General features: G+C 36.9%; 1 protein-coding gene across 5 annotated transcripts in view; it reads right to left on the bottom strand.

Annotated features, from left to right (window-relative positions):
• The window catches only part of AGMO (alkylglycerol monooxygenase), a 305885-nt gene extending 297074 nt beyond the window's left edge, over positions 1-8811 (bottom strand). For 3 of the 5 annotated variants that reach the window (XM_012741956.3, XM_076006398.1, XM_076006399.1), the window contains exons 1-2: positions 8501-8811; positions 6928-7058 (exon numbers count right to left, since the gene is read on the bottom strand). In XM_012741956.3, coding sequence (XP_012597410.1) covers positions 6928-7058; positions 8501-8626 — 257 coding nt within the window. In that variant the 5' untranslated portion in view covers positions 8627-8811. The remainder of the gene's footprint in view (positions 1-6927; positions 7059-8500) is intronic. The other 2 variants (XM_012741958.3, XM_012741962.3) reach the window with 2 other exon arrangements.
• Positions 8812-14424: the final 5613 nt, after the last annotated feature.

Below are 14424 nucleotides of genomic sequence, written 5' to 3'. Positions count from 1 at the left end.
AAAGTTGAAATAATCTACACCTTGTTAAGTAAGCTTTAGTACATGGTATCAACACAGATCCATCCATGGATTCAATAAATCATTCAACTAATTTATATCAAAAGCCTACTAGGTACCAGGCATAGTGCAAGACACAGGGGCACACTGTTGAACAGGGCAAACATCATCACTTGCTTCATAAATATTCTGTCAGTTTAACATCTTTTTTAAAAATTTGCTGTCTTCCTTGTCAGTTCTGGTAACAATAGAAATAGGCATTAAGATACTAAGACCTCAGTAAAAGAAAGAGAGTCCCTGAAAAACTTCCATTTGTAAGACAAAAAGAAACTGACTGCAATTGAAATACTTTTTTATTTCCTGTACAGGTGCCAGGTCTTGAGCAGACACCCAATTTATTACTCGGTCAACTGACGTATTAGGGTTGACACAAATAGAGCCGAAATATACCTGCCATACTACAGTCAAGGCTTTTGTTTTTTTTCACACGTTAGCATGAAGCCGAATTTTGCTCAATGCAAAGGGAAAGAGGGGAGAAGCTGTGGGAGTTATATTCCCTGCTTTCTATCAGCAAGATGAATGTGATCTTCTTCCATTATACATGTGAAAGAACAGCCATGGAGTGCCCACAACTAAAAACAATTCGCCAGAGAAATACAGCTGGAAAATGATTATCGACCTCTGGAAAGCCCTTGATTACAGGAAATAGCACCTACCTTTTCAAACATGTTCCCACCAGACCTTGAATCATAAACCCAAACTCCTTCCTCTTTCTCTTCCCGATCGGCTGGCCCCCTTGCACCCCACACTCCCAGCACATGACTCTGCACTCTGGAATTCAAACTTAAACTCTCTAAACCCCATCCTGGGGGAAGAGGCATATATATTAGGTATGTACAGAGTGAGCTTGCTTTATCAGGTGGAGATGGAATATTGTGTAGCACAGGGCCTTGGAATTACCAAATACCAGATCCTTTTTACGCAGGGGTCCTCAAACTACGGCCCTCGGGCCACATGCGGCCCACCGAGTACATTTGGTGGTTTTGCCGGTGCTGCCTGTCCTGCTTAGCAGCAGACTCATCCCTGGCCCACAGTGCGCATGCGTGGAATGTGCGCCGCACTGTCCAACGGCCCTCCAACACTCTGAGGGCCAGTGAACTGGCCCCCTGTTTAAAAAGTTTGAGGACCCCGGCTTACACATTTAGTTTGAATGAGAGACCAAGAACATGACCTAAATATAAAGAGACATTAGAATCCTCTAATTAGCAACCTGTATACAGAGAGACTTTCCTCTCATTGTCCCATTTTCTTTATAAATTCCCCCAAATAGCATTTTTTCTCTCGAGTTTGATGTATATTTTTTGGCAAATGAAAAGTAACTTATTTCTCCAACTAGTGAAATGATTCTTTACGTGTTGCGTATAACATTTTTTCTCATAGCTAGGAACTTGTCCACTCAATATCCAGTTACTGTAAAAAAACTGGTAAAGTACTATATTGTTATTCAGTACTGACTCGGCACTGACTGTTTTTTAAACAGTAAAGTTTAGATATAATGTTCAGATTTCTTAAAAATCAATAAATTAGAAGTAAATATTTATTATCTGGGGATTTAGAATTATAAGCTGATTAGTTTTCAAAGTCATCTCAGCCTGCCTCTTCCCATCACCACACCAAGACTTAGCCTTTCAGTATCTCAGGGCTAATTTAAGATATGAGAGCATTAAGCTGAATGGACACTAAAATTATCTACTTTCATGCTCTTATCATTAAGAACGGAAGTAAAATTTTATGTAATGCTCTCGTTGAAAACTGCTAAAATTTCAAAGCAACTTTCAGAGTAAATAGACTTATTTACCCATATTCACAGGAATCTGCCAATTTATATTATAACATTACTGTCATTATAGCTGTCTATATCATCTGATTTGGCCAGATTATGCAAAACCGAAGAAGAAAGTTCAATGTTTCTATTTCTAATAGTCCTGTTTTATGAGCTGGAAAATAAATCAATATTTAAATGAGGTTATTATAAATATCCTTTAAAATGCCAGGAAGTTATAACTAAATAAATATATTGGAATATATATATATATATATATATATATATATATATATATATATACGCACACACACACTTTTCTGAGAAGTCTTGTTATTTATTTATTTCAAAATCTCTTAAACCTGACCCAGGAGTTTGCACTGCCTGCCTGTAAAGCTACTGCCACTTTTGCTCCATCTAGTGGAATATTGATTTTTGCTCAGTAATAAAATAGATAATGCAACTTGTACCTTCTCCCAACAGATGCAATTTATACTGCTAATTCTCACTATGAAATGGCATTGCATTCAGAAAGCAATCACATAAGTTAATTCCTTTTTACAACCATAATACTATAAACTTTTATAAAGACAATTTGAAAGAAATAAATTTGTTACATTCTTTACTTTGAAGAAAAATGTATTACTCTATTGAATAGGCACACAATCTAGGCCAATAACCAATGAACCCTGCATTCACTAGGCAAGGTTAGTATAATAGCAGTTTCTGAAGCTACACAATTAATAACATAGACAAAGTCTATTTATAAGGTTTCTAGGGCAAACATTAAGAGGAAATGAGGCATTCTCCCTCAAATATAATTAAAAAACCCAACAGGTTTTTAAAAGGTATTTTTCTTACATGAGGAGTTTTTAAAATTATTTTCTAAGTTAATAAAACATCCAGTATTAATAACAATGTATTATTAACAATATTACACAGATTCATTTATTTCTTATTTTACATAATGAATTACTGCTTATTAAAATCATCATCCATAATGATATGCACTCATTTTTCAGAAGTCTGATGTTGCCAAAGGCAGGATTGCCTCTCATGCTAAAGTCTAGTATAAAAGCCGAGTACACAATTTTCTTTTATTCTCCATCTCCACCCCACGGAGTCAAAAGTATTTCAAAGAAGTTTAATTTCCTCCTCTTTAAATTTTTTTATTTTTTGATGAATTGAAACTTTCTTGTTAGGAATGGAAAATTCCCTGGCAGGCCTGGCCAGTAAAAGTGTGCATGTGTATGGTTGAATATTGTGGAGCTAGCTCCATAGTAAAATTGGCAGTAACCCATACGTATTAAACGTGGAGTGTCCTCAACTTTATTTGAAAATTTACCTACTTAAATTATCCCTCCAACCTATTGCAACTTGATTTATAATATGCTGTTTCAACAGAATAAATGAACCCATTAAAAACAAACATACTGTAGATATTTATATCGGGAATGAAACTTCTCAGGGGAGGATGCAATTTATGGAAGCAGAAACATTGGAAGGAAGTAACAAATTGAGGTCCCGGTTTTCTAATGAAGGATTGGAAATTGAGTTCTGCTTAAACAAGCAAGAAAAAAAAATGTGATTATTTTTCACTCGTTAACATTTACATTGGTAGTGAGATTATTTCACAAGTTTTAGATAGGTTTTCTTAAAAAATGGATTAAGTAAATATATTGTTAAATCAAGTTTATTTTTATGGTCACATATGTAAGTAATCAATAGAAAGGCAGATTATATGCATATGATACACTGTGTTTATGATACATAGACATATCTGTTTATAACTTCAAGACTCATTTCTGACTAGGAAAGCTGCTTACTGGATTTCGGAAGAGCAAAACAGATGCAGTCCTGCCCAGAATCTGGTTCTTAGGACAGATGGACTTTTATTACAGATCATGGTCTGTCCAACAGGCTTGTAAACAAGATATAATCTTGTCCATGATTAATATTTCCCTTACATAAAGATTTGAGAGATACAGCATGTATCTTTTCTATCAATATTGTAAGTATGCTATTCATCTTTAAGATACTTCAAATTTTATGTAATTGTGAGATTGAGATCCTCAAAGAAGCATTGTTTTTCCTCACAGTCTGCGTACAACATTTCCATTACATGAACAGCGAAGTGGAAAAACATGTTCACTTTGATTTCCACAACTTCTTTTGTCAGAGACCACATGCCTATTTGGAATTATTATCCAAAGCATAATTCTTCACAAATGGATTAGCAAAAGGTATACTACCATTTTTCTTGCAATCACCTATTTTAAGGATGTGGCAAGCCCCTGTTGTTAGTGTAGAAAATGAAATTAGTCCCTGGGAGAGGATACGATCAATGCCGTGTTAATCTAACCCTCAGCTGTTAATGATTTGCACAGGGATTCCCCTTGATGCTGTGGCTTCAACTGAAATATTGTTTTAAGGGTTGATGTCAAATTCCTCTTCTCATTTTTTGCTGAAAGGGGACTGAGTGGAGTGGATCCTGAGGGTCAGCTTTCTTTTTCTGTTTATGCCTGGGCTTTTATTTTGTTTTATTTTGGGAGGTGTTTTTTTTTAATAGCAACAAAATAAATTTTTTAAATTTGATTTTTACATAGTATGCTTTGCTGGGATTTTTCAGACAAAGGCTAGGCTATGAAATTTCTTGAAAATCTTTAAAATAATCCACATTTCATAATTTAGAATTGCTTTTCACCCTTACAAGGAAAAAAGAGTAGCAATTTGCTGTACTCATTCAAAGTAACTATAGAAAAATATTCTCCAAATTCAAGTTCATAACCTTTTACCTTTCTCTCAAAGGGCACCAGAGTTAACAGTTTGTGTTAGCTTAAGGAGTGTTATGAGTAGTGGGTGAAGGAAAAGAACTGCATGTTCTATCCCTGAAGGACTGGTTTGTTTTGGTTTCTTTCTTTCCCTTCTCTCTCTCTCTCTCTCTCTCTCTCTCTCTCACTCGCTCTCTCTTTCTCTCCTTTTTTGGATGTGTTTTTTTTTGTAAATATGTATATTTGATTTTTGTTTTCCTGTTATAACTGTACCTTTTTAAAATAACACTACTTAGCAGAAATATTGTGCTGAGGATGCCGTTTGTATTTCTAGTACCTACAATGTTATCATAAGAGAGCAATCTAATTGCGCCTGTAACCAAAGTCAAACTTGAAAAGGTGAAAGAAATGCTGGAGAATTCATTCAGCTTTCTGTCTTCCTGATTTCTTAATAAATTCATTCCAACTCAGTAAAATATATGACCCATAATTGTACATGCAGAACAATTCCCAGTTATCAAATGATTTTGACAGTTTATCAACCATCTGATTTCTATAACCTATGCACTTAACTGTCTTAGAATGAGCTCCAGTAACAAATTTGTTATTTTTCAATAACTAAATCTACATCCAAATCTATATGTCCCTTGAATATATTGGATGTATTTCTCATTTATTTCTGTCCAAGGAGGATATATAATAGAGGAAATTATCTATAATTTTAAATTCTTATTTAGGATAATCAAGGAGTTAGCTGCAAATAACATGAGACATTATCCTCCTCTGATTCTGACTACAATGTGCAACAATTGTAGTCAGAAAAAAAACCTATTTTTTTCAGCATCATCATTATTAATATACTACTTCCTTCTACTATATACTTAATAACCTACCTTTCTCAAAGGAACACTCATTGAAAAAAAAATTTACTTTTAGGTTTACTTTCTATCTAAACTATTGTGTGTAATTATACGAATTTATTTCACCTTTTTCAGATACTTTCAGTTTTACTGTCATTTTTAAAAAATCCACCTTGGTTTCCCACTGGGTGGTTCATAGAAACATTCCAAAGCAATGAGCACTGGTCAGAAGTAAAGCTCTTAAAACAGGATAAGGAGGGATGGGTGGGAAACTGGAATGAGAACATTCAGCAGTAGCTCAAAGCACATACTTCTAAGGGAATCTTCCCTCCCCCTCTGCCTCTTTGTAAATCTTCATGTCCTGAAGATGCCATCCACTTACCGGTTGCTCTCTACTCATATTCTAATGTACTTTTTCTAAAAAATCACAGTAGGTCATTCATCGTTTACTATTATTTTATCACTTCATAATCCAATTTTATCATCAAGATAATATTATAAGAATATTCATATTTTGGAACATTTACCAAGTATCAGGTATCATTTCAGGAATAGGAGCTAAAACTACAAGGGAAGTTCACCTCTTGTTCTCAAGTTGCATGCAAGCTAGCAATAAGGGCTGGGAGGAACACATCATGCTATCTGACAGCTCTAGATGGGGGGTAAGCACAAGATGCCATGGGACCGTAGTGAAATAGTGCCTAACATAGCACTGGAGAAGAGATGAAGCTTGCTGAAGAGTGTGACGTCTGTGCTGAGATCTAGGAAATGAATCTGAGTTGGCCACATGGCTGGATTTCCGGGCAGAGGGAAGTAGGGTGAGCGTGTGGACGATGGCAAGTAGTAAAGCATGATGGAATAAAGATGACAAAGTGTCAGGAGGCTGGGGGGGACCAAAAGCAAGGCTAGTGAGACAAAGTTCTCAGTAGTTCAGGAAAGGGGTTTGTATCTTATCCTCCGGGCAGTACGGAACCAGTGAAAGGTTTCTGCCAGATTCATATTATGGAAATGTTTGGCTGCAAGTAAATGGGGTAGTATCAGAAACAGGACCCTAGTTAGGCGACCACGGTAGTAATTCAGAGATTTGTGTGACCTGCTCTGGAGAGTGTCTGAACCCCAGAGAGCTATTCTATGTGAATTTAGCTGAGGCAAAATAAAATTGCTAGTAGATAACTAGGCCATAAATAAATGGCAGGACCTCAGTAAGGCAAATGGAGCATTCATATCAGGTGCAAAATTTAAAGGAGTCTCAATAAAGTCAGTAATCAAGATAAATATTATTTAGGGTGATTTGTGAAAATGAATGAAAACAAATTAATGATGAAAAATATAAAAATTTTAAATAATAACAGAAGCTGAATTCTTTGGGGATATAATGTGTAAATAGACTAGTTTCACCATACAATGGATTCCGTAACCCCTCATATTTGGAGAATTTCAGTTTTTTCACCCAGCATAGCTTAACCATCTAACTTACCTTGGAAGCCGAGACAGAACGCCAGCTGATATTGATGTTAAAGCATCATCTAAACGACCTGGTGGCTTCCCTTTGCAAATCCAGCTGACAACTAGTTCAAGCAGCATCAAGGAAATGAAAAATGGAGTTGCCTGGAAAAGAAATTGCAGAGAGGAGATGCTATTATGCTTCATATGAAATTGCTCCACATTTCCTGGTTAGTCATTCCAGAAATGGGAGGCCCAGTGTTGGGAGGCCCAACAGGAATGGTATATACTTATTCTAGAGGATCACTTCCTACATAATGGGCAAAGAAGTCTACTTATTTGGGACATGCACTAAATATGTGCTCAAATTCTGTCACCCAATTTGAAAGTGAAATATAATGACAGATATAGCCATGCTAATTGTGCCAATAAACTTATTACTAGGAAGAAAGATTATAAAATAATTAGATCCACAAAATCGATTTAAAATTAAGTTAAATAATTAGAAGTCCATCATCTACATGCGAGTAAGCTAGACACACTTCAAGAAGCTTTCCTTGAGAATGGGTACAATTCTAGTTTTTTACATTAAAATTTCTAGAACTACTTGTAATGATGAAATTTAAATAGTAGGGAAAATTTTCTTCTTAGAATTTGAGAAAATAAGGTAATTTTACATGTTTAAACCATCATTCAACTTTTACTCTTTCAGTTTTAATTTTGTTTTATATCATAATAAATATTTTTAAGGCTCCACTATAGATGGCTGAGCATTGAATTATGTTTGATGTTGCAACATAAATAATAATGATTTATGACGATATCAGTATTTCTGGTACTGTACCACAAAAGAAAAAGCAATGCCAAATCCTGAAAAAGATATGGGGTTTATTCACTTGGAAGCTAATCATGAGTTTTGAAGCTTCGTAAGCTGACCTCCCAAGAACATATTCTCTGATGTCATAATTTTTCTATTTCTGGCCTGTACTAGTAAGTGTTGTAGGAACAAGTTTGACAGGGTGGGGAACTTCAGTATTCAAGTTCTAATTCTGGATATTTCCACTTCCAATCATAGCCAGGAACCAGAAGTGAAAAGTGCCTCTGAATACTTCTGAGTTTCAGAGAAAACTTGGTTCGAGTTCAAACTTAGGAAGTCAGAATTGGACTTAGTCAAGTTGCATATCCTTCATTCTGCAGAACTACTCTACCAAATTAAAAAGAAAGCAGTTTCCCTGGAGGTGGTGAGCAAGCTAAATATATTAAAATAAAACTGTTACAAAGTTTACTGATGTGGTATAACTATTTGACTTTGAGCTTCCAACAGCTACATTTGCAATGCCATAGTGTTTAGAAAATCTTTTAAAATTTTTATCATATTTTGGAGTGACATATAAAGGAGGAAATTTATAGACAAAGATGTCTAGGGATATTGTATGGAAATTCAATTCAAGTCGAAAATTAATTTTTCCTCAAGCCTTTAAGAAACTGAATTATTTTTATTAGAATTTAAAAATTTCAAGAATGAAAGTGAACAAAACTCCAAAATATGTCCACCTTACTTCTTACTAAGAGAAGAGCAACAATGGCCTCTTGCAATATAGTCTCACCTTTTGTACATAATCAGGCACCTCTTCTAAAGTTTGAAATGAAGTTTCATTGGGCTTCATCATGTAAAACATCATGCGAACTCCCTGGGAAACTGAAACATCCTGTTGGGCTTCTGGGTTCTTCATTTCTGCCCTTGTCTGGTTCCCAGCTGGAGGATATTTGTGATTCAGTGGTTGAAGCCAGAGGCCGAACAAAGAGGACGAGATGTGCAGCACAGAACAAGCACTTTGTCAAAGAGCAGCTAGAAACACAAAGCTCCATAGAGCGCGCAGCCAACAGCAGATTCTATGTGGAGAGACAGGAAAATACAAGGATCAAGAACAAGTTCAGAGTTCAGTGGGAGCCGTCCCAGAAACAGGGCATGTGGGGGAAGGGAAAGTGGACTTATCCCCTGATCAAAGACGTACAGTGCAGTTTGACTGTAGCTGGCATAACTTATCACTAAGATAAATAAATAAATAAAAGCCATGAGAGTACCTTTGCAAGCATGAGAAAACAGGTGGCAACACAGGTATAATAAGTTCACTCTGAAAAAGAGGGTGGAAGCTCAAGAGTCAAATCATGTGAAAAAATTTTTTTGTCTCCTCATTTTGAAATTCTTAATGTGTTCAAGTTTATAGTGTCTTCAAAGTATCACATTTGTTGAAGAGACAGGGTACTCTATTTAATAATAATTTGAAAGTCAGTAAGCACTGAATATCAGGCTTACTATTGCCCCTACTATATTTCTGGATCTGAATCATGTTAACTTCTGAATGTTTGTGAGTCAGTTTAAGGGCATTTGGCTTCTTACAAAATTTATAGTGTTTAATGGAAACTTGGCTAGCCACGTCTCCTCTATTCTTCTTAGCATTTATGGGGACTCCCAGATCATAGAAGCTGCCAAGATGTTGCTGTGAGACTTTATCTCTGTTTTCCAGAAAGAGCTTATGTGATTGTACCTTTTTGGTAAACTAGAGAGCACTTTAACTGATTGCAACATTAGTGAATGTGTGGAGCTTGCCACAGCCTTTAACCTGGAATAGCTGTGATCATCCTTCAGCTACCACTTCCTGTTTTAAAAAAGTTTACATAGACAAGTACATTATTGATACATGATTGTTTTATAAGAAATGGAAACTATAAAAAACCAATAAATTACTTCCTAGAAATGCTATTAATATTTTAGTATATGTATAGTCAGTTCTGGTATACTGTGATATACACGTTACTAAAAATCACTATACTATGCAAAATTGTGCAATAAAAACCACAGAACTTATAAGAAAAATGGGATTAGAGTAAAATACTCAAAAATTTCATAATGACTGACATGGAAAAAAAATCAGAGCCTAATAATAAAACACTATCATACATGTTACATGGTTAAAACTACATACTAAAGTAAATATGGCATTTTACTTCGAAAAAGACCTGAAACTTGTTTGCAAAAGTATGAATGGGAAGATTTGCAGATTTTACATTATTATGGTGTGTTGGAAGAAGGGTTCTCTGAAATCAGACAAAAAGTTGTAACATCATATATGAATGCCACAGCTCACAACACATGAGGATGCTGGTATAAGGGATATGTTATTGTTGTTGTTGTTGTCTTCATTTTATGTATTCCTAAGCCTTTCAGTTTTTCTAGTTCAGTGGGTTGCAGTTTTGAAGTTCAGCTGCTGTTTGACATTGACATAAGCAAAGGTGTTATAGTTAAACTATTTTCTAGTACATTAATCACATTAGATCAAATTTTCATTTCGAAGCCAGTTATGGCAAAATTGTACTTTCAGACAATTTCTATTACAAATAAATACCTAGGTATAAAATGATCATATTAAGCATAGTGTTTTATTACCTGCTTCCAAAAACTTTTTTGAAATAATGAAGATGATGCATGACAAGAGGAAAAATTTTAAGCAACATAGGTGTATATACAGTAAAAAGTGACAGTGTCCCTTCTCTTGAATATATATTAATACTCACATATCCCTCAATTCAACTTCACAGGGATAGCCTCTTCTCTTGGTGGATATTTGGCCATACCTGCTTTTTCCTACAAAGGGTAGTTGTTATTATTATCATACAAATACATTTATATATACATAAATGGTTTGGTTTTTTGCAATGGACCATATCAAACAAAATTTATAGCAACTTTTCCTTTTGGATTCAATTACTTATCAGGAAGATTTTTGCATGTAGCATATGGTATAGCATTTTTTGTTTGTTTGTTTTTACTGGCTGCAGAAGTGTGTATGTGTGTGTATGTGTGTGTGTGTGTGTGTGTCAATCAGGAAGACAAAACTATTTTAAGTATGTAAAGTAGAGATAATTAAATACAAAATATTCATTACACAGATTATGGAAGAAGTAAAAAGCAGGAAGAAAGAAAAATCTGGAGATTAGTATCAATAGGAAGTCACTAGCATCCTGAAGCTATATGGACAAAAAGAGGAGGTTATTTCAGTAGAGGCCAGTGGCTGGGGTCATCCAGGAAAAGCTGGAGCCACAGTAGACCTGTGTAGCAGAAGTATGGCCCGTGAAACAGACCCAATCAATACCAGAAATAGTAGAGTGAGAATGGGACCCCAGTCTCTTTTTGTTTGTAAGATCTCAGTTGAGAAGTATGCCATCATTCTGATGAGTTTTCCTTTGTAGGTTACCTGCCTCTTTTGCCTTACAGCTTGTAGGAGGGCCTCTTTGGTGGTTATTTTGGTCGGTATGATGACTGTGTGTTGTGGTGTCTTCCTGTTTGCAATGAATCTACCAGGAGTCCTTTGAGCTTCTTGTACCTGGGTATCTAGACTTTTAGCAAGGTCTGGGAAATTTTCCTCTATTATACCCTCAAATAGCTTATCCTATCCTTGTATATTTTCTTCTTCACCCTCAGGGAGACCTACAATTCTCATGGGAGGCCTCTTCACATAATCTCACATTTCTTGTAGATTTTGCTATTTTCTCTTATTTCTCCGCTTTGACTCTGTGACTGACTTATTTAATTGAAAGGTGTTATCTTCAATCCCTGTGATTCTTTCTTCTGTTTGATCTACCCTGTTCTTGAGGCTTTCCATTGTGTTTTGTAATTCCTTGAATAGATTCTTTATTTCCAGTTCTATTTGATTTTTCTTTTTAATATTTCAATTTCTTTAGTAAATTATTCTTCCAAGTCCTGGATTTTTTATTTTTTTTTTTTTGTTTGTGTTGATTATTCATTTTCTCTTGCATATCATTGAGTTTTCTTACGATCCATGTTTGAAAATCTTCTGTCATATTAGTATTCTGAATTTGGTTGATGTCCATTGCTAGAGAGCTGGTGTTCCCCTTTAGGGGTGTGATTTCCATTTGATTTTTCACACTTCCAGAGTTCTTTTGCTGATTCCTTCCCATATGGATCAGCTGTTCCTTCTTATCTTTAGATTTTTGTTTGAATAATGACATGCCCTGATTAGTCTCTGAGCCAGTAGGTGGTGTTTGTTGGTGAGATTTGACCATACCGTGTATGATGAGTCAGTAAATGGCAGTAAAAGGGTATACAAATTGACTTCCCTGTCACTAGGTGGTGGTGCTGGGAGGAGCAAGCTGCAGTGTTGTTTTTGGGTCCTGTAACCAGCTCTTGTTCCTCTGGAGAGGCACTCTAGTGCCTTAGGTGGTGGGTGGCGCCCTGGGACTTGTAGGTGTGTCCTTATTCTCCGCCTCAGTGTGGGCAGGTAGGGGAGTGAGGCTGGATGGAGCTAGGTTGGGTAAGCCTGCCCTCAAGCTCTACAAATGCTGTTAGCAGGGGTCAAAGCTCTGTTTTCTGCTTCTGGGAAAAGCTACCAGGGAGGGGTTGAGATGGCCCTACTCAGCCTAAAAGTCTGCATGTGGGGCTGGGGCTGTCTGAGACCTGCAGTCTGGAGCAGCCCTCACTCCTTTCCACTCTCTCCTATTCTGAGGTTTTTCCCCAGCCTTTGCCAGCAGGCAGAACCTCAAGCCAGTGGATCTCCCCTGACTGTGATGAGAGCCGGCAGGTTCCCTGCCCAGGATCACAGTCTAAGCTGGGCACATGGCCCTCCCGTGGGAGGAGGGTTGCCCCTCAAGCACGCTGCTCTGCCTCTGAAGGCACATACACCTCAGTACACTGGTTCACAAATATCCCTTCTGTTCCCCTGGCAATGCAATTGAGACTGGGGTGTACAGGATTGCCAAGGAGAAGAGTGCTGGTCTCAAGTCACTCACAGGGTTCCCAAGCTGGATCAATGTCTCTCAACCCCAAGATTTGTCCAGCTCTTCTGGGGTCACCAGGCAAGCAGCAGCTGGGAGGGCTGGCAGATAGAGAGCCCACAGTCTGAGTGCCCCTCAATCTGCTTTAGGGCCCAAAAAGGAAAGGTTCCATTCCTTACAGATTCCTCTGGGTAGTGGCTAAATTGTCTCTCTCAGCAGCCACAGGTATGGAAGGGGAAGGGGAGTATGAAACACTATGGCATCTGCCAATGGACTTGGGTCTATGTGTGGAGAGGTGCTCTGAGGGAGCTGGGAGCCTGATGCCCTTTCCACAAGAGGAAGAGGCTCACTGATCACTGGCAGCAGCTGTCTCTGAGCTGATGTTGACAGGTCTCTCCAACCACTTAGGAACCCACCAGTAGACCTTGTTGCTGGTCTCCAAGCTTCTCAGGGGTCTTTCTCCACACAGTAATTTTAATAAGGAAAGTTTAATATGAAGTTTTGGCACCTATAACAGGGGATTAGAGTAACGAGACAGTGGCTAACAAAAGTTAAGGGAATGCTAAATAATTTAGGAGTAGAAGATATAAAGGACAGCCACTACGCCCATGGCTGGACTGGGGAACTTACTTGAAATCAGTCCTTTAGGACAGAAAACACTGTCTGTCGAGAGTGTCTTACTAAAGGCACTTCTCTACAAAACTGCCTGAGGAGATGGCAGGTAGCGCCACCATGAGTTGCACAGATTGGGCAACAGAGAGTCAGCCCACACTACAAGACGCCGTCAAGTGAGCATATAGGAACTAGGAAGAAAAATCTCTTCCTTTAATAATGACCATTCATGGCCCACTCCTGACAAAGCTTAACACCATGTCGGCTATCAAAAAGAATATTTCAAGGACCCAGTTCCATTTCACAGATCAGGCAACAAAGTGTGAATTTTGAGATGAAAGGCAATAATTAATGTATAATTAACACAAGACATAACACTATTTAGCAAGTGGCTGGCATCTCCCTTCTCTTTCTTTAGGGTGCTGCGTCATCTCCATGCTTTCTTCCCCTTCTTTTCCCTTCTCTCTTTCCCTTTCCCCTATTCTCTCTCTCCCTGCCAAGAAGATAAAATAAATTTTACTTTTATATCTTAAAAAAGCACTCTTTAGCAAATATAATAATGTCTTCTTCATCATAGTCTCTTAGTCATATGACACTTAGCCTAATGTTTATAAATTGTAAATGACATAAAAAACTTTTCTGGGAGGTGTAATTTAAGAAAAGTGGAATGAAAGAATACCTATAATTACATATCTGCATTTTATTTTGGCGTCTAATATTTCAGACTAATATTGAGCTCAATTTGCCTTTTAAGTTACTCTTTTCTACTTCCTTGGGTGTTTATAGAATACTTTTGGGCCCTTGAAATTAAATCATTTTAATGTCTTATTTTTTTGGTAGAATATCTTGAAGAGGTAAACATACTTAAACCTCAGATTTAAATCTTCCTTTGCTTTAGGGAAACTTACTGCCATTTTATTTTTGTCTATCATTTGTATTTCATTTATTTTTTTACACTTTGTCACAAATGTGATTTATCCATCTGTCATGTCTCATTTGCTTCCATATCTATTGTATTGCCTCTGTCCATTTCATTTCCTTTTGATTTCTAGTACTCTTCAGCTGGTTTTGTTAAGTGTATCTTTTGGGTATTATTTTCTTCACTGTTTTCATCTCCCTCCTGGTT

Source organism: Microcebus murinus, chromosome 9 (genome assembly GCF_040939455.1).
Source record: "Microcebus murinus isolate Inina chromosome 9, M.murinus_Inina_mat1.0, whole genome shotgun sequence".
NCBI lineage: Eukaryota > Metazoa > Chordata > Mammalia > Primates > Cheirogaleidae > Microcebus > Microcebus murinus.
The sequence above is the reverse complement of the archived record's forward strand: the minus strand, read 5'-3'. Positions and strand labels throughout refer to the sequence as shown.